The sequence below is a fragment of the Thunnus thynnus genome, chromosome 17 (assembly GCF_963924715.1).
Source record: "Thunnus thynnus chromosome 17, fThuThy2.1, whole genome shotgun sequence".
Lineage (NCBI taxonomy): Eukaryota > Metazoa > Chordata > Actinopteri > Scombriformes > Scombridae > Thunnus > Thunnus thynnus.
This window is the reverse complement of record NC_089533.1, coordinates 16,906,675-16,925,529: the sequence shown is the minus strand read 5'-3', so window position 1 is coordinate 16,925,529 and position 18,855 is coordinate 16,906,675. Positions and strand designations below refer to the sequence as shown.

Sequence of the window (18,855 nt, the reverse complement as noted above, 5' to 3'; positions counted from 1 at the left end):
GACTAGTGCTACTGGTGACTAACACATAACTGACAGCCACATGGACAGGTTCTGTATGAGTGAAATCAATGATTTTCTACTGTCAAAGGACTACAAGATAAACCTTTTAGCAAAGAAATTCATCTGCCAGCAGTGAACATGAATCACTGGGCTGGTGCTTTTAACATCTTCACAGAGTGCAGCTCATACTTCTTACATTGCCCTTTAAACGTCAATTAAAGTCAGCACTAAGCATAGGTGAGGAGCAGATTATAGCTGACTGAGAGGGGAAAGACTTCAACATACAAAAGCTGCATAGATGAAGTAGACAATATGACATTTTAACAACTGTTTTGTCCAATCCAAACAATCTTTATGCTCCACCGTAACTCATCACAGGGCAGTGAACAAAGACTTTGAGCCATTTAATTACATCATTTGTGGAAATAGTTGTTTAATGTCGTTTATTGTTTACATTTGTCAAGTATTATGTAAATTACTTATAGTTAGATTTACCCAAGCGGTTAAATAATTGTTAAAACTAGAATACACACACATACATACACACTGCTGCTTTGTTGAGGCAGTGGAACAATGCAGGACCAGACACACTTACAAGTAAAATAATATTCATTAGCACTGCTGATTGTGTTCCAATAAATAGCTTTACAAATACAATCGTGTGTGTCACAGAGGGCTTTATTTCACTATACATGACAAGTAACTGTAATGCTTTTGATAAAATGTCAGTAACTGTAATGGATTCAGTCAGTTTGAGAGCATGCAAGTACTGTGAAGCCTTTAAATGTCTGTAGTTTCCACACCTTTTGAATGTGCTAGACAGACACTTCTTCAAACAGTGTCTATGAGAGCTTCGAGTACTGGCACAAAATGGCAAATGAGTGCACGGGACAAACATCAGCGATAAACACGATGCCAGTGTTCACACACACGTTTTTGTTTGCAGAAGAATGTCAGACAAGGGGCACCTTGGTGGCCTACTGATTAAGACTCATACCACATATCCGCCGTGGTTAGATCAAAGCCTCGGAGATACACTTTCAACTGTCAAATAAAGGTGAACAAAGGATCTTTTAAAAAATGCCAAACAAGAAATTAAAAATGCATTGAAAAATGAATTACCATTAAACAACTGCAGCAAATATTTCTAAAAACTCTGGAGACTTTAAGCACAACTGACACTTTTTAACATCTGTGTTTGGCAGTGCAGCAAAATAAATTAATTTGCCCACGTGTGCAACAAGGGGCTCGATTCTCTTCATTTCCAGTCCTACCTCCTAGTGTTCATTTGTTAAGTTACTACTTACATCTCTCTTGATATAGCCAGCCAGCCAGCAAGGCAAGAGAGACATTTCTTTTGTTTTTTTTCCTTTTTCAACATCTTACACTCCAGGTTTTCCAAATTCTGAAGGACCAATACAGTGTTGAATGGCATCAGGCTTTGTCACCACCTGCTTTCAAGTCTTGACATAAAGTGTGCTGGTCTTGTTCTTTCATTTTCTGGGCCTCCAGATTTCCACACACATGTCCCCTGAGGCTACAGCCAGGATTCCAGCCTCCACACTCAGCTGGTAATTGAAGACAGGAGGGGTATGGTTGAGAAGACACAGGGAGAAAGACATTTCAGAAATGAGGATGAACCTGAATGAATCAACTACAAATATATTTAAAAGACATAGAAAAACCACAAACTACATCCTCACAGACACCTGATACTTCTTAACTTTCTGTTCATTGTACAAATTGTTAATTTGCTCTCAAGTTACGTATGTTGTTAAATATAAACTCATCTTTATATAATTTAATTAACAATTGATATTTTGAATGTCCATGAGATGTGGTATTAAGTACTAACCCCATTGACTCCAGCTTGGTGACGCAGAGTGCATAACGTCCTCGGAGGTGCACAGGGGATGTGTACCTGCAACACAGACAAGAAAAAAACACCAAAGGCTGTGAGAGAAACTACAACTTAAGAATGTTCAGTGGTGGAGTTCACTAAAGAAACAAAGCAACAAAGCATTTGCCTCATCCTACCTTGACAGTACGATCAGATGAACAGGTGTAGAGGCTTCCAGGGGTCCTGTGGATGCCAGTGACCAAGGCTGTGTGTCCCACATCAAACTGGGACAGAGGTTTTAAGACCCCCGCCTGCATGGAAAAGGAGTGGAGCATGCCCCTGTTGTCTCCAGCCCACACCTCTTTGTCACTGTGGCTCATGGACAGCAAGTAAGAGCCCAGCTGGAAATGGAGGGGTTGGTTGGAGTTAGTCTACTGCAGGTATAAGAGTGTATCTGAGCATATCTGCACACAAACTTCTTCAGAAACAAAAAATGTGTCTGTGTGCTTCCATCTACCCGAACTTTGTTCAAGCCTTTGTCCGCCCTGCGGTCATAGACAGCCACAGTGCAGTCTTTACTCCCAGAGATGATGTACTTGTCATCTGCAGCCAGGCACATTACAGCATTGCCATGGAGACGGATGCTTTTCACCAGTGGTTCAGCAGCTGTAGACAAAATTATGACATAATCAATCACAGAAACTAAGTGAACTATGCTAGCTGACTGCTAAGACAAAAAAACATAACATAAATTTGTAAGAATATTGCCTGAGGAATTATTTTTATTGGCACTTTATGCACACACATTTTACATGCACTAAATTGAAATGCAATTTATGTTAAACTCACTCACCTCTGGTGTCATACATGCTGACCTTCTTGTCAAATGTACCAGCCAGCAACACATCCGTCTGACAGGACAAGCAGAGGACAGCAGCCCCAGCCCTGATCAGGCCCCTCTCTGCCCCACCTGCCTGTAGGTCCCACAGCCTCACTGTGCTGTCGAAGCCCCCTGATGCAAGCAGAGGTCCCTGAGATGCCAGACACCAGACCCAGCCCAGATGGGTGCTGAAGTGGCCCTGCCCACCCAACGTGTGTAGCAGCATGCTACTAGAGTCTGCCTGCAGATCCCACAGTTTAACATTCCAGTCTCTGGACCCTGTGGCACAAACTGCCCCCTCACCCCCCACAAGGAGGACTGAGTTGACCTGGGCAATGTGACCTGAAGGTAGGGTGATACACTCTAGTGCTGGGGGTGGGCTAGGACTTCTGGGGGGTTGACGTTGCTCCATCTCTACATGTCTTTCATTACCCAGATACCTGGGGTCTTCCATGTCCTCTTGGTGATTAAGAGCACCATCTTGCTGCTCATCATCAACCAACACCACCCTGTGGTCCCTTTCTCCTTCCATTAGTGCCCCTGCATCATCCTCTAGTCTCTCTTCCAACTCCTCCCTCAGTCTTGCCAGTTGGTCCTCACCTGCAGCGGGCTGCAATTCACCATCCTGACCTTCCAATGCCACCTCCATTCCTTCATCAACACCATATGCAACCTCCTGCACTGCGACTCCCTCTACAACACCCTCTCTCCCAGCTTCCTGTGCCTCTGCTACTGGTTCTCCATCCTGCCCTGCTCTTTGCTGCTGCCTCACTCTTTCCTGTTCCTCCTCATCCTCTTGGGTCTGTCTGGCCACAAGGTGTGCTTGACCCATCCAGCAGGTGATCAGCTGCTCCATCTCCAGACAAGCAGTGGGCCAGTCAAACTCCTCCCTTGGCCCCACCGGAAAGCCAGCTTGGGATCCTATTAGTCTGCGTGCCCGGAGCTGCCAAGCAGTGCTGTCTTTGCCCACGTTGCTAAGTGCATGACAGACCTGAAAAAATGAGGAGGGGGGATTCAAGAGAGTTTCCTTCATCATCAAGATATGGCTTAATTGATTATATTAACTTATCATTATGAAAGTCTAAGCCAGTTTGATTCTGGAAACTTATACCTGCTTTCCTGTGTTTTAATCAATCGATCAAACTTATATTTGTATAACACTTCATACAGGTTAGTGCAATTCAAAGACAGATGACTGACAGGCCAATAATAAGACAGAACAAGTGTAGACAATAAACAGTAAAAACAATGAGACTAATGCACACAAGAAATAATGACGGACATGTAATAAAATAAAGTAGATTCAGAAGCTATAATAATAATAATAATATAAAGTGAAATAAAACTAGATTAAAAACTAGATCAAATAGATTAAAAACTGTCAAGGAAAACAAACAGTAAACTCTAAAACAACAAACTTAAGGATGAATAAGTGAATGTATAATCTAGTCATTGAGACAACACAAATAAGCAAGAAACTTTGACTCCAAAAGATTTTTCTGGAAGTTATGGGTCAAAAAATCTTTAAAGTGAACCTTTGGCAGCACTGTGATGACACACTCAGCAGGAAGGTGAGAGGCAATGTGGGTCACCATCTCCCATGGTAATGACAACAAGCCACTGGTCTCTGCAGCAGGAGAGGGGCTAACATCTGCTGAGGATGCATGGCCACCTGGCAGAAGACTGAAAGGAATATGAAGAAGATTTATTTAATAATCTCATGTCATTTTGTCATATGAACAGCACGTTAATATAGGATAAAAGAAAGCCTCACCCATGCAGGTCAGGCCTGGAAGCTTCACTTATCTGGGTTTTCACAGGGGGTCCGCCCTGTTCACCATCTGTCCCTGCCTCAGACATCATCTTTTCTCCTCTCAGTACACTAACTTATGCACTTTAAAGCAACATTACTTTACCTCTATTCTCTATTGCTGGTTTCATGTAATTTCATACATAAAACCTCAACTATTTTTGAGAGTGAAAACTGACAAAATGCTAGCTGTTATAGGTTTATAACGTAAGCTACATTAGTAACATTACAAATGGTGCATGAACAAAGCGACTTGCCATAAACACAATCCACAGTCCTTTTCTTTTCGGTTTCATTGACTAGCTACCGGCAATATATGTCTCTCAACTTCATATAAGGAACCTCACGTTAAAGCAAAAACGACGAACTAAAGCTGTAACACAGCAAGTTACCGTTAGCTTCAAGAAGCTACTGCTAAATGTTACTAATAACAAGCCCTGCCTCTCTTTGACAACGCCTGTCGTTGGTCGAAAGTCGTCGCCCGAGTCAGCTGGTGACCACTGTTACGATATAAACATGTTGCTGGTTCCCAAATTAACACTGAAATCCCATGTAATGAAGGATTATCAACTGTCATTTGTCAGCTGTTATCAAGGCGAACTACAAATTCAAATCAGCTTCTTCTTCTTCTACTTCCGGTTTAATGACGAATTGCCAACATTCGAACCACTATCGCCACCAACTGTTGAATTACATAGTTCTTAAATTCTTGTTATTAGGGACCGAGCCCAAAAGGCAGAGGACTACTGTAAAACAGTAGTCGAGGCGAGGACCCTATTGTCAGGGCCTGAGCTCCAAAGGGGCGAAGACCCTATTGTATTTCGTGTGTTTGTTTCTTTCTTCTTCTTCTTTCTTTATTATTACGCCACTTCAACCCTTAATTTGACCCCCTAGGGCCCGTAGGAATGTCGTAGAGAGACTGAACCAAAAACTCAATTATTCGTCTCATCAAGACGTATTTGGACAAACTGTTCCCAGACAGACAGAAGAACTTTTAGCAAATGTCTCTTTACCACTGTGCTGCAAAGAAAACACTCTTGGCCTGACTAATGTTTTGACTGCGTTATCATATCTCACATTTTACAGCCACAAGAAAGACTTTTACTCATAAGTTTTACAATGCTTTCATTGGCCACAACGAAAATTTACAGCCCTCTCTGATCCGCTGAGTGCTATTACCAAGTTACTTACAGTAGGTTACTGTATTGTCTGAACAACATGCTGCTATGACTAATACTATTATTAATCATAATAATAGTTGTAGGTTAATTTGTGGACTAGACAAGCTGAAGAATTGAGGTTATTAGTTTGCTCAATTTAAATATTTTCTTTAAGTCTAAAACTTATCCAGACGTTTTGTTTAGGCTAGCCTTAAATACCACAAGATCCTCTTCAAATACAAAGTCACTGCAAATCATCATTTTCATGCATTTATTCATGCCAAGTTTGTTCTGTGAGGTCCATTTCTTCTGTCTGGGGTTGCAAACATTAAACCAGATTGGCCATAAAGCATTCTCAGTAGTTTAGGGGATTTAGGTGAATAAATTTAGGTGAATAAATTCAATTTTTTCTCAAGATCTTAAGATTCATGCTGATGTTTTAAACAAAACTTCAAAAGCTTTTGTTGGCAACAATCAGATACAATTTAGAAGGACAGATAATTACACAGTCACACACACAAATACTGAGTCACAATGAATATTTGTTGTATTATGTAGACATACAGCATATACCTGTAGTTAATGTACATGATGAGATCATATAACCACTGCCATACACATACACACTTGTGTCACTTTTGGGGTATTTACATAGACTTATATTGATTTCTTAGAGACTTACCCTAACCACAACCACTGACCAAAAAATCAGCATTTTACCATTTGGGGACATGGCTTTTGGTATGTGTCCCTGAAAGTTATGTAAATCATACCCAAACACACAACTCTGGTACAGCCAGAGTGTATAAGACTTACCTGAATCCGTATGTTTTGTGAATACTGGGTGTTTTTGAACCTCTCCGGGCAGCTTAGGGTGGAGGAATGCTGATGTCAGACAGACACAGGATGAAACTACAGAGCACTTAACGGTAACTGCATCAACACACAAACAGTCACCATCAAGACTCTGTGAGCCTTCAAAGCCAAGTATGTCACCAACTGACACTTAAACACTGAGTCAGTGAGATTCTGATAAGTAACATGCCAACCACCTGACCTGATTTCCTTTCTGTAAATCCTTGCCTGGTTATTTCCCACAACACCAGGCTTGTTGCAGCTCATCACAAATTATACTTGTTTGCATGCTACTATGTATTTTATTTGTCTCGTGCAAAGGCTTCATCTGGATGGTTGTGGTGTGTCATCTTTCGCAGGGCCTGGAATTGTTCAATCCATGAATTGTTGATTTGTTTTCCAGAGCTTGGTCTGTAACATGGAACCCTCACAAGACGATGAGCATCCCTCTGCAGAGCTCTGCTATAAGGGAGAACGGGGTAAATAGAGCCAGTGGGTAAAATGAGCCACCCCCTTTATCAAGGTAACCATAAACAAAAGTAATCATGTGACCACAAATTAAGAAAGTATAGACTTTACTCAATCCATCTTGGACTTGAGCACATGGAGAGAGTGGTCAGCAAAACAGAGCAAAAAAAAAGACTTTTGTCATGCTAAGTGAATTCATCATGTTACTAAAGTTATCAGTCCTGTATCTTAATTAGAAAAGATAAGTTTTAGACATTATTACATGTTAATTTAAGTAAGTGTAAACTACAAAATAAGGTCATAAACTAAGCATGACTGGATCTGAGCCACTGTATGAAACAGTTTTGTCGAAATGGAGGTTGTGGGGTAAAACGAGCCAGTGATGTTGGGGCAAGTTGAGTCAATGGCTCAATTTACCCCCCAAAATTATTTTCTGATATTCTAGAGACCCTGTTCATGTTTGAACCCTGTTACAAGTGCTACAGTGTTGATGAATAAATACCTAATTGTTGACTAATGTTAAGTTTAAGCCACACACAAACATGCTGCACATATAGACAGGTGACAAATTAAAGGAAAAGCCAACATAAAGTGTCTCAGTAAGGTGTTGGGCCACCATGTGCTCCCAGAACAGCTTCAATACACCTTGGCATTGATTTTAAGGTCTCTGGAACTCTTCTGGAGGGATGAACACTGTTCCTCAAAAAGATATTCCCTCATGTGGTGTTGTGATGATGGTGGTGAAGAGCGCTGTCTAACATGACAGTCCAAAATCTCCCATAGGAGTTCAACTGGGTTGAGATCTGGTGACTGCAAAGGTCATACCATATGATGCACATCATTTTCATACTCATCAAACCATTCAGTGACCCCTCGTGCCCTTTGGATGGGGACATTGTCATCCCAGAAGAGACCACTCCCATCAGGATAGAAATGTTTCATCATAGGATAAAGTTGATCAGTCAGAACATCTTTGTATTGATTTGCAGTGACCCTTCCCTCTAAGGAGACAAGCGGACCCAAACCATGCCAGCAAAATGCCCCCCACAGCATAACAGAGCCCCCAGATCCCCTCACTGTAAGGGTCAAGCATTCAGACCTGGACCAGTTTTTCCTTTAATTTGTCACTCATCTGTATACACAAAAGCACATTTACACACACATTCTTTCTGTAGCTAACACACAAAGATCACAGTTTAATCTTTACTGAAAATGTTGAACAACAAGACACAAACATATGGTTTTACTTAAAAGTACACGTTTTTGCTTTTGTTAAATTGATGGCATTAATAAAGTTCAAAATTATTTTTAATTTTATAATTTGTTTGATTGTGTAATTTTTATATCAGTATTTAATGGTAGCACTATTTACCCATAGAGCGCTCAATTTTACCTTTACCTTTGGGCAAATTGTGCCATAGAACTAACTTTTTTTGATGTCTCATTATTCTAAAACCATAATAATTAGATAACTTATTTTAATTTCCATGGGTACACAACAACCTGAGGTATATATAGTAACTTATTTGAAACAAATACACTTTTTTGCAGTAAAAACATCAAATGTAAAAAGTGGCTCATGTTACCCCGTTCTCCCCTACTGGTCAAGAACAGAGTAAGCTGTTATCCTCATCTCTTCAATTCAAATGTACAATACTAAAGAGATGACTACCTTTGGAGGCTATCCATTGAGGGCTATTAATCATACTAGCATGCTATCATAAATCATGAGGAGGTGGTCCCAGCTGTTGCTACTATGGAATGACTCCAGTCAAAGAGTCAGAAAAAGGTTATCAGGAATCACATAAGTATTTTGTAAAAAGATTAAAAAAATAAGAAGCTCACTTACAGATTAACAATTAAACTGACAAAACTGCATCTCAAAATAATCCCAGCAAAAATAATTATTAGCAGACTGACTCATTAACAAATGAAATAGTTCTAAATAGTTCCTAAGTTCCAAATAAAAGTCTGACTTCAAAGACTCTGGAGATGACTTCATCTGATGCAAACGCAAACTTCATTACAAAATGAAGATTTATCACATTCCCAGTGACAAGTACTTTCTTCTGGCAACAAAATATTCCATAACTAAAATCGGAGGATTGTTCCAAGCAGCATGTGCGATGCCTTCGGTCAACACCAGCTGCAGATTTGATGGGTTCAAACTTTTTCTTGGAAAAGGTTCCTGCTTTTTGTCTGTCTTCTTTTGCATACTGAACTCTTTCGAAATACTGCCCTTTGGGTATAAGCAGGAATTCTAATTAGCAGGTTTCTCAGGAAAAAACAAAAACAGTCACAAAGTAAACCTACAAGCTGTGCATTAAGTTAAAGGAAAAACTAAACAGCAGTTTGTGGTTAAGATATCTTAAACCATGTTAAGAAATAAAACATGAGAAAAATATTGACATATACAAAACATTTATTGAAAACACATTTTAATTTCATTTTAATATTAAATTCTTTCTTTAAAACCAAGTGTCTTGTTGAGTGTGGTCAGGGCTCAGTACTGTGGGTTTCTTCCATTTCCACCTAGAAGAAACAAACTGCATTAAGGCTAAGAAAACCTGCTTCCATCTGTTGGTGTTGCACACTCGGCAAGTATAAAATGAGTGAGTACAGTAGGAACCTTTGTACAATGATATCAGTTCCCTAAAAACCATTATGGCAGGATCTGAATGTGTATGACACCATCCAGTGGTAGCAGATGGCGTCACACATACATGCAGTTACATTACAGGACCATTGGAAGATCCCTTCGTAATGCACTTACAATGTTAGTGATAGGGGACTAAATCCACAGTCCTCCTGTGCACAAATGTATTTAAAAGGTTATCTGAAGCTAATATGAAGCTTCACATGCTCCAAATGAGTCAAGTCGATATCTTTCAACATTAGACCAGTATGAACAGAGGGAGTAATTACAGCGAGGAAAACCTTTCAGTGTTCACATGGACACCTGACTGTTTTACAGCACCTGAAAAACTTTGATCCAATCCTTAAAAATCACATGACACAAAGTCAAGTTGCACTAGATTGCTCTTTGAGGTTTTATTGGGATAAGAGCATTAGTTTTTGTCATTATAGACAGAAATATCAATATTTGGCCAATTGCAGATGATAATTTTATCTGCACGGATGTTTGGTCTGAACCAGAGATTGAAGACTCTTCTCACATGCTTACACAAACAAGACTACACTGATTTTACTGTAGTCTTTGGAATGACTGCCTTCATTTTCTCAGCAATCTGCACCACATTATCACCATCAGCAATAATGGAGCAAGAGGATGAAGTTGAGAATCTCACCCTTTGATTTTCCAGGCTTGCCACAGTATCCGTTGTAGGCCTCCTGCTGACTGCCGTGCTTTTCTGTTGACCAAGAAAGAAATTATGCTGTTAAAAACTGTTTTCTTAATCAGATTCTGAAGGTCATGGGACCTTACATGATCACACCATTTTTAGCCAGAGTCAGAACTATTTTGGTTATTTCCCGATTAGAGATTTCTGTATGTTTTTTGTCTATGCTCTATCTGGTTTGAGGTCAGGGGTTTTCCGCTGGAAAAAAGGTGATATCACATACTTCTGTCCACTAATCAGAATTTAGCAACACTTGAATCAAAATCTTATGTTTACTCACAGTCAGTTATACCAGATCAAACCACAGTCACACATTCCCAAAGAAGATGATTTTTTTATATTATTAAACTTTTGTTTTGTCGCTTATTTAGTCATGAATACTGGATTTAATGTTGTAGAGACACATTTAACATTTGATGCCAAGTTTTCAGGTGTTTAAGACTGATCATTAACGTGAACATCTCATAGGACAGCACACTGACATTTGTACTGGAAAATGACAACATGTACACTTTGTTTTGACAACTTGCACACATTTGGCACTCTGATTCTAAACCACATATATTACCTTGACGTTTGTTCCTCCACTGACCATGCCTCCTGTGGTTTTTCTGCATGTGTCCATTTATGAAGAATCCCTCAGCCTTGCCATTGCTGTCTTTCTTCATATCTATGAGACAAGTAACGGTTAAGGCACTACACATTTACAAAGCTTTTCCTAAGAGGAAAAAGGGCACAGCTAAATTTTTAATATTGTTGAATTAAGCTGCAGATAACCTGAATATTTAAAAAGGTGTTTTCCATTTGGTCCCATGTTGGTTTTCAACTCCTCACATGAGCATTTCAGCTCCTGTAATTCAGAACATTGGATGCCACAGTCCACCAAATGTCCCTTGGATGGAGACACTTCGACTATTTTCTGATGAGCCACAGGGATGCATAGTTGCTCGTTTCTCACCTGACCATCTTCTTCATTCCCATATACTCCATCCTCCACCCTCATGTCCACTGTGTTATCAGAGTGGCATGTAGACAGGATTTTCCTCCCTGCTGCAGAGTTTGAGACAAGAGTTTCTTCTTGCTCAGGAGAGCAGGGGCTTTTCACCTGCTGCTCAGTTACAATATGAGATTCCTGGTTTGGGCTTTTATAGGGGCTTTTCACTTGCTGCTCAGTTACAATATAAGATTCCTGGTTTGGGCTTTGATTAGCCTCAGGTTCAGAAGACCTATTTTCACCAACATCCTCTTCAGTTGGGGTAGATAAGTGGTTTTTACTCAGGCAAGTTGAGAAAGCCAAGGGGTCCTTTTCAGAAGGAGCAACACTCTGGCCTTGCTTTGACAGTCCTCTCATGAGGTCATCAGAGTCATCAATTTCACTCTCCATTTCTGGCATCTTTGGTAGGCTTAGCTTCTCAGCTGGGGTACTAAATATAGAAGAAAACCTCCGACTGCGCCTCCTTTCTGTACTAGCTTTGATAATTAGGTTGTCATTTTGAGGTGACAGTTGGCCATTTTTAGCTTCCTCTGTCATCTCAACAATTGCTTCAGACTCAAACATGCCATTTTGCGTCAGCCAATCCTTAGTGGGGACAAAGGGGGCTAGAGACTCCACAGACCACACAGACTCATTCATGTTTCTCTTCATCTGACCACTACTTAAAGACATTTGATAAGGAATGATCTCTGTGGTGTCTTCATGTGGATTTGTCTCACTGTTATTTTCTAGCTCACAGTCAGGGAGCTTCTGGGATTTGTTTAGTGAATGCAGCAGTTCATCATTGTAGGGTAAGCTATGCTGTACAGAACCAACCAATCCCACTGGATCATTTTCTATTTTGGACTCTGAGAGGAGCTCATCTAGAGCAAAAGGCAATTTGAGGATCTTGAAAACAAGTTCACTGTCCGTAGAACTTAAGATCCCGTCAGCATCAGCCACCAATGGACCATTATTTGTCTCAGTCGGACTCTGGTAAACACACTTTTCATGCTCTACTTCAGAAGACAGCAGCTGGTCTTCATTCTGAGACAGCACCTTGTCTGCCATTTTCAGTATGGCCGCTTGTGGTGTGCCACCTCCCCAACTCATCAGAATGTCAGGAACAGAGACACGTCTCTCTTTGACAACTTCTTCCTCTCGTTGAGAAGAGTTACACACAGGAGTCATACTGCCTGTAGAACTCACTGACCACATATTGCAGTGAGCATTTCTGTAAGAGACTAAATTCTCCTGACCTACACTGTCTTTACACCTATTCTGTGTTTCTACAGTTGCTCTGATACAAGGTTGGACAGTCTTCATTCCTGTAGGATGTAGGATGTTGAAGCAATGTTTAACTGAGCTACTTGTGCATGTCCTGTCAACCTGGAAATCTTTCTTCTTTTGTCTGCTGGGTAAGCTATAATTCTTAACCTCAGGAGATCCTTGTTTTTGTAAGCAGGAGTGTGAGGAAGATGGAGAGCTTGAGGGAGATCCTTGTTTTTGTAAGCTGGAGCGCGAGGAGGATAAAGAGCTTGAGGCAGCTCCATGTCCAGAATCTGAGCTGATGAGTGGGCTTCCTCCACCATAACCATCTCCACCTCTCTGTGGGGGTTCTGTTTGGACCTCAGAATTCACAGTTTCTCTAACAGGGAAAGAATGAGGCTGGCGAATTCTGCGGGTCTGGTTTGGGTTCTGGTAGGGTGCGTTGGAAGCGTGGACCTGGGGGTGGAGCAAGAGTCTGTAGTCGACTGGTGGGATGTGAGGGTGGGGCAGGATGTAGGCTGGAGCCTCCATGTAGGGGGGAGGAGGGAATGGGGGCATGACCATACCATAGCCTGAGAGGTAGGAAAAAAAAAATACTGGTCAAATGAACTGAGATGATGGTTCCAGTTTCATAATTCTCAATGAGAACAAACAGGGATAATGAAGACCATAAGTATTACCTTACAATATCTGCTGTATATGTATGTTTTATATATGTACAGATGAATAAATTAAAGCTTGAACCTTTGTGAAGCTGTGTTCAAGTTTTGAGCATGGGGATTCATCTGACCTTGGGAAATTGCTGAGGTCTGGGAAAACGACAATCGTAAAGTCTGACAGGTCAAGAGACACAAGCAATCAGACAAATTATATTACTCTTTTCATTGGCTGGCAAAAAAGGTAAGGTAAGCTGACATGTTGCTAATCTCTCATAGAGGAAAACTACAGTAAGTCCAGTAAGTCATGACATTATTACTGAAAGGAATGGCTGAATGAGACCTAAATTGTGGTTATGCACCTTTAAAAGTTGATAACAGTTTTGAAAACCTTCACGAAAAAATTTCACAAGTAACATATGTCAGGGCTATTGTATTGGATGATTATGTTGCACAGGTGTTCATGTTATTGTGCCAACATTTAAAATGGAAAAAAACTAACAAGACTCACCCATGCCTGGGAAGCCAGCAAAGGGGTTATAGGAGAAGGGCATGGGCCACTGGTAGTGAAGGAAAGGGGGTGGATGTGGAGCATGGACGTAGAAGACAGGCTGGGCAGATACGTGGTGCTGAGGATGGGATGATGGTCCTGGGTTCTGGTTGGTGCCATTCCCTCCATCCGGTCCTGGATGAACTGGTGGAGGTCTGCCAACAGCTGCTGTTGCTGCCATATTCAACCTACAGAGGTGAAGGAGGGACTGTTAGACATACTGCAGTGATAGGAGCAGTGTAAATCTTAACTTCAGTGTACCAAATATTTTGTAACACACATTTTGACTGCAGTATGTGTTATTTGAAGGGTTAAAGGCATCTTCCACTGGTCCCACAGGCCATTCATGTGCAAAGTAATACTGTGGCAAATTAATTACTGTAATACATTGTTTCATCCAAGGACACATGTCAGTTTTACGTATTCAGATTATCAATAGTGCTAGAAATAAAGAAATCAGGTCGACAGCTAGGATTTTAGAAATACTGAGTCTAAAGTCACCCAGCAGGACCCTACCCACCCAAGATATTTTTGACAAGCCCACAACCAAAGACTATATCTGTGGCACTCAGTGGTTCCTACTGATGGCATAAAAGAAAAGCACAAATATATAGTTTTATTTATTTATTTTCAAAAAAGGTTCAGCAAGAACAGCTGGCCACTGTAGTTTTTAGCAAATGTTACTCGACCAGGAGCAAATTGTGCATTTATTGGGGACTATTTTTTAACAGCGATTTGATCCACATTTGGTGCTCTAGTGAGCATTTGCAACAGCAGGATGGTGTTCATGGGATTGGCTCAAAAGAAACTACAGCACTGCGTTTATGGTAATGAAGGAACATGTCACAGTGCAACGATGTGGGTCATTGATGCGTTTTGGAAAGCAATGGAGCTTTATGGCACAGATATCAGGTTTTGGATATACACACAATACTAGTTAGAATCAGTGCAATCTATCTACTACAACCAATTGAAAGTAAAGTCATTATGTTATCTTTATTTCATTATGATGCCAAAGTGCTTAATCGTCACATGTTTTAAGTGATGAAAAAAAGATACAGGATGTGCTTATCAATCTGCCATGGTATCTAAAAACAGCTGTAGACTGTTTAAAGGTGATTCATGTTTATAATAGACTGTATTGAACAAAATAACAATAATCAAAGCAATAAGAGCACTTACAATTTGACATCTCAGGCTCAGATTTAATTCAGCTATACAAGTGTAATATCAATACTTGCCAGGCAGATGTTGACTGTATCAAATGCTTCGAAACAGTGAACCATTTTCAATGCAGTTGTTTCATATTGATTCTGTGCTTCAGGGAACTTCATTTCCCCTTCACTAGCTGCCACCACCCAAAGATCAAGCTTCTAAAGCCTTAAGATGCTTTTTTCATTTTGTCTTTCATGATCAAAAAAAGTACAGTCACTTTACCTTGTTAAGAACTTGGAGATGAAAAACACAGAACACAAGTGATTAAAAGTGTGCAGCAGACACACCTGAGTTTAAGTAGCTGCTGATCAGACAAGTCTGTGCACCATCAGCTGATTTGGGTTGAAGCCAATCAGAAGTGAACACTGAGGTCCTGCTGGACTGAATGTCAGTATGCCATCAGAACACTAGATGGAGCCAGACTCCAATCAAACAAAATTAGTCTTTACTGGCTGTTCAGAAAACTACTTTAGATTTTAATCTCAGTCAGAAATCTGTCTGGATTGTAGCTGCAAGCTCTTTCACTGTCACAGTTGTGTAGCTCTATTCAGTAACTTCACATGTTGTCAAAACTCTACTCTTTCTATTTTACCATGCAATCAGATAGCAAACTTGGTTGAGGGGACAAACTGAGAGAAGAAAATTCGACTAATAAGAGCACGCAGATCTTATATCGGCCATGGACCCCTGGTTACAGCCTCAATTACCCAATCTGACGCCACACAGGTACGCCACTGTTTAGCTCGGTCCGCCAGCGGACCTAGGGTTGGTCTTGTCGCAGTGCTGGGCTGGTCAGGCATAGTGGGTTGCGCAGCTGCACCACTCATTTGCCTACTACAGCAGACAGGCTGGCCGCTGCACCACAAGTTTGATTATTGCTCCCCCTTGTGGTGTTATTTGATGCTGCACAACCCTGTTGCGTTCCTCTCTTATTTTCACAATAAATGTGGTTGCGCCCTCACATTTGGGTCTGGATGCACGCCAGAAAATATTTTTATACATGATTTTACCAGGGGGAGGGACACTACTGTGTTGGGCACTGGTGAGTGCTTGTATGACTCATCTGGGGCTCCACAGACCTTTCTGCAAGTCTGACCTTCATCTTTGCATGATCATGAACTGTGAGTGCCGACATGGCCTCTGCACAGCTTTTGTAGGGCCTGGAACATGCCCTCTCTAACTTGCTCAGGAACAGGGGGGGGCAGGTGTCTGGCTGAGCCTGCCATCCCCCTCTGGTAACAGCACACTAGGTAGCGCGTCTCTTCTTCCCAGCCCCCAGAGTGACAGGAGCGGTGGCTTGGTCTCCTTGCGTCACACTGGCAGCAAAGGGTTTCTGATCCCAGGAGCCTGCCTGGCACTGGGGCTGACATTTGCGGATGCGGTAACCTTGTTGAGGCATTGCTTGGGCAAACGTCTGCCAAGGTCCACAGGGACGTCAAGGAGTTGAGTCTTCTCATTCTGAGAAAGACTGGATAGGTTTAGCCCTCTAGCTCTCTACTGAGCAACCATTAGGGCCATGGCTCTTCCGGAGGCCTGGACAGCACACTTGTGAAGGCACAGACAGAGGTCTGTCACCACGTGTACCTTGTCCCACAGTCCAGAACCGACTCTTTATACATCCATGGTAGCGATATGTGGTGATCTCAGTGAGGACTTCTGGCCGAGCAATGCCAAGATTTGCAGCCGCTCTCTTGTGGCCATCATGCAGGTCCATACCAGACCTACCAGAGATCCCCTAAACACACCACCCACAGCCATTGGCTTTGCAACTGGTGGGAGGAGAAAGGGTTCATCACCATCCTCTTCATCTTCTTCAGAGACAAGGCTAATGGACTCGTCCCCTGAGTCGTCCACTGCCACATCAACGTGCGACATCAGCATGCCATCAGACTGGCCTCAAGCTCATCAGGGTTGGTAAGCAGGGCGACGGCATTGAGCTGTTCACTCCAGCTTGCTCCTGTGGACTCTCTGCTAACTCCTGTGGCGGGGGGTTGGCCATCCCCATCATAGGATCCGCCAACAGGCTTGGTGTGCTAGCCTGTGTCAGTGAGATTTGAAGGGGGGACTTGCACAATGCTCACAGGTAGCTGGGGATGCTAGCACGGCCCTAGACAAGCAGCACATGCAGAATGGGTGTTAATATATAATGGGTGTTAATATACAGTGTGAACAAAATAACTATCCTAACCTGACAGTAATTCTACCTGGCTATTTTTGGTTGATGCCAATAAACAGTAAGGAAGTAGCTAGCTAGCATGACTATCTCTGCTCAGATCCTGACCCAGTGAAGGTACGCTGATGGAAGTAGATTTTCCACTTCTTCCCATTACACCGTCTAAGCCTCCTGCAGTTAAACAGAGAAGAGTTGAAGACATTGAGACAACTACCATTCTCTCCCAGTTCTCGTCTCTCTCTCTGCTCATAAACAGCAGATCGGATCCCCTGGAAACAATGGTCAGTGACAACTCCAATGTGATTGCAGAAGTGAAAGAAGCAGTCAAGGAAAACACTAGGCAGATTGCAGGCATTAAAGAATCGTTTGATTCTGTTTGTGCTGAGATAAACTGTGTGAGGCAGGAGGGCAGGAGTTCCTCAGTGACATCCCCTGGCCAGACAAAAATGATGATGATGATGATGATAATAATAATAATAATAATAATAATAATAATAATAATAATAATAATAACGAGAGGAAGCATTTTTAAATAAACCTGTCTGTGGTTAACTTGGATTATTTCACAAGAAGACAGTTTTAGCTTCAGGAGCTTACAGCAGCACTGACCTGATGGAGGAAATCTCTCCATCTGTGACTGTCCACAGGAGGAAACACTGCTGGCAGCCACAAAAACAACAGAAATCCTCTTCACATTTCATCCTGTAGCTCTTTAACTCTCCGGCTGTCTGTTCCTGCAGTTATCAGCTGGTAAAAATCTTGTCTTGAAATGTTAAATCGTGGTGTAACCAGAGCTCCACCGTTACTGAACCTGTTCACTGTGGAGCAGAGCTGCGGTCCACTGCTACAAGGGGAAGCATGTACAAGGAGAAAAGAAAAGGACCAAAAATTGAACCCTGGGGCACACCACAAGTCAATGGAGCATTTGAGGAAACAATCATCAATAGCCACAGAAAAAGTCCTATCTGACAAATAAGAGGAAAACCAATCAAGGGCAGTCCCAGTAATACCAACCTATTGCTGAAGCCTACTAAGGAGAATAGAGTGGTCAACAGTGTCAAAGGCAGCACTTAAGTCAAGCAGCAACAGAACCGAACACTCCCCAGCATCCGCACACATTAGGATATCATTTGAAACCCTGAGAAGAGCAGTTTCAGTACTGTGCCTCAGACAAAAACCAGACTGGAACATATCAAAGATATCATTATTGTCAAAGACATGTAGGAGTTGCTTACAAACTGTTTTCTCTAAGACTTTGGAAATGAAAGGAAGTTTGGATATAGGTCTATAGTTACTGGGAAGTAATGGGTCAAGACTTGATTTTTTTACGAGTGGCTAACAGCATAACAGCATATTTAAAGTAATCATGTACACAGCCATAGCTAAGGGAGCTACTCACAATGGAGAGTATGATTGGGCCTAAGCAGCTGAAAACATCTTTAAAAAGAAAGGTTGGAACAATGTCAAGAGGACTAGATGAGGGACGTCTTTGGGAGACAATGGCTGAGATTTCTTCCAAATAAATTGTGTTAATCTGGCTCAAAAGAGAAACATCGACCAGGCGGTCAATCCTAGGGGTACAAGAAGGCAATATCTTAGACCTTATGTCAGTAACCTTATCCACAAAGAATGATAGAAACATTTCAG

The 18,855-nt window shown here is 41.6% G+C and overlaps 2 protein-coding genes across 5 annotated transcripts; both read right to left on the bottom strand.

Annotated features, from left to right (window-relative positions):
* Positions 1 to 657: 657 nt before the first annotated feature.
* On the bottom strand, positions 658 to 5,177 carry fbxw9 (F-box and WD repeat domain containing 9). Of its 2 annotated transcripts, XM_067570284.1 has the most exons (8): positions 4,495 to 5,177; positions 4,256 to 4,403; positions 2,694 to 3,711; positions 2,358 to 2,506; positions 2,038 to 2,241; positions 1,856 to 1,921; positions 1,452 to 1,568; positions 658 to 1,044 (listed from the first exon to the last, which is right to left on the bottom strand). In XM_067570284.1, the coding sequence occupies exons 1-7, from the start codon at positions 4,581 to 4,583 to the stop codon at positions 1,494 to 1,496; spliced, it is 1,749 nt and encodes a 582-aa protein (XP_067426385.1). In that variant the 5' UTR covers positions 4,584 to 5,177; the 3' UTR covers positions 658 to 1,044; positions 1,452 to 1,493. The 2 variants fall into 2 exon arrangements, with proteins under 2 accessions (XP_067426385.1, XP_067426384.1); XM_067570283.1 differs by having other exon boundaries at positions 658 to 1,568; positions 4,495 to 5,176.
* A 4,240-nt stretch (positions 5,178 to 9,417) lies between these two features.
* LOC137168117 (uncharacterized) lies at positions 9,418 to 15,363 on the bottom strand. Of its 3 annotated transcripts, none has more exons than XM_067570600.1 (6): positions 15,258 to 15,363; positions 13,782 to 14,008; positions 11,150 to 13,186; positions 10,941 to 11,042; positions 10,322 to 10,384; positions 9,418 to 9,545 (listed from the first exon to the last, which is right to left on the bottom strand). In XM_067570600.1, the coding sequence occupies exons 2-6, from the start codon at positions 13,999 to 14,001 to the stop codon at positions 9,517 to 9,519; spliced, it is 2,451 nt and encodes an 816-aa protein (XP_067426701.1). In that variant the 5' UTR covers positions 14,002 to 14,008; positions 15,258 to 15,363; the 3' UTR covers positions 9,418 to 9,516. The 3 variants fall into 3 exon arrangements, with proteins under 3 accessions (XP_067426701.1, XP_067426703.1, XP_067426702.1); XM_067570602.1 differs by lacking the exon at positions 15,258 to 15,363 and adding an exon at positions 13,359 to 13,447 and having other exon boundaries at positions 13,782 to 13,915; XM_067570601.1 differs by lacking the exon at positions 15,258 to 15,363 and adding an exon at positions 13,359 to 13,423 and having other exon boundaries at positions 13,782 to 13,870.
* Positions 15,364 to 18,855: the final 3,492 nt, after the last annotated feature.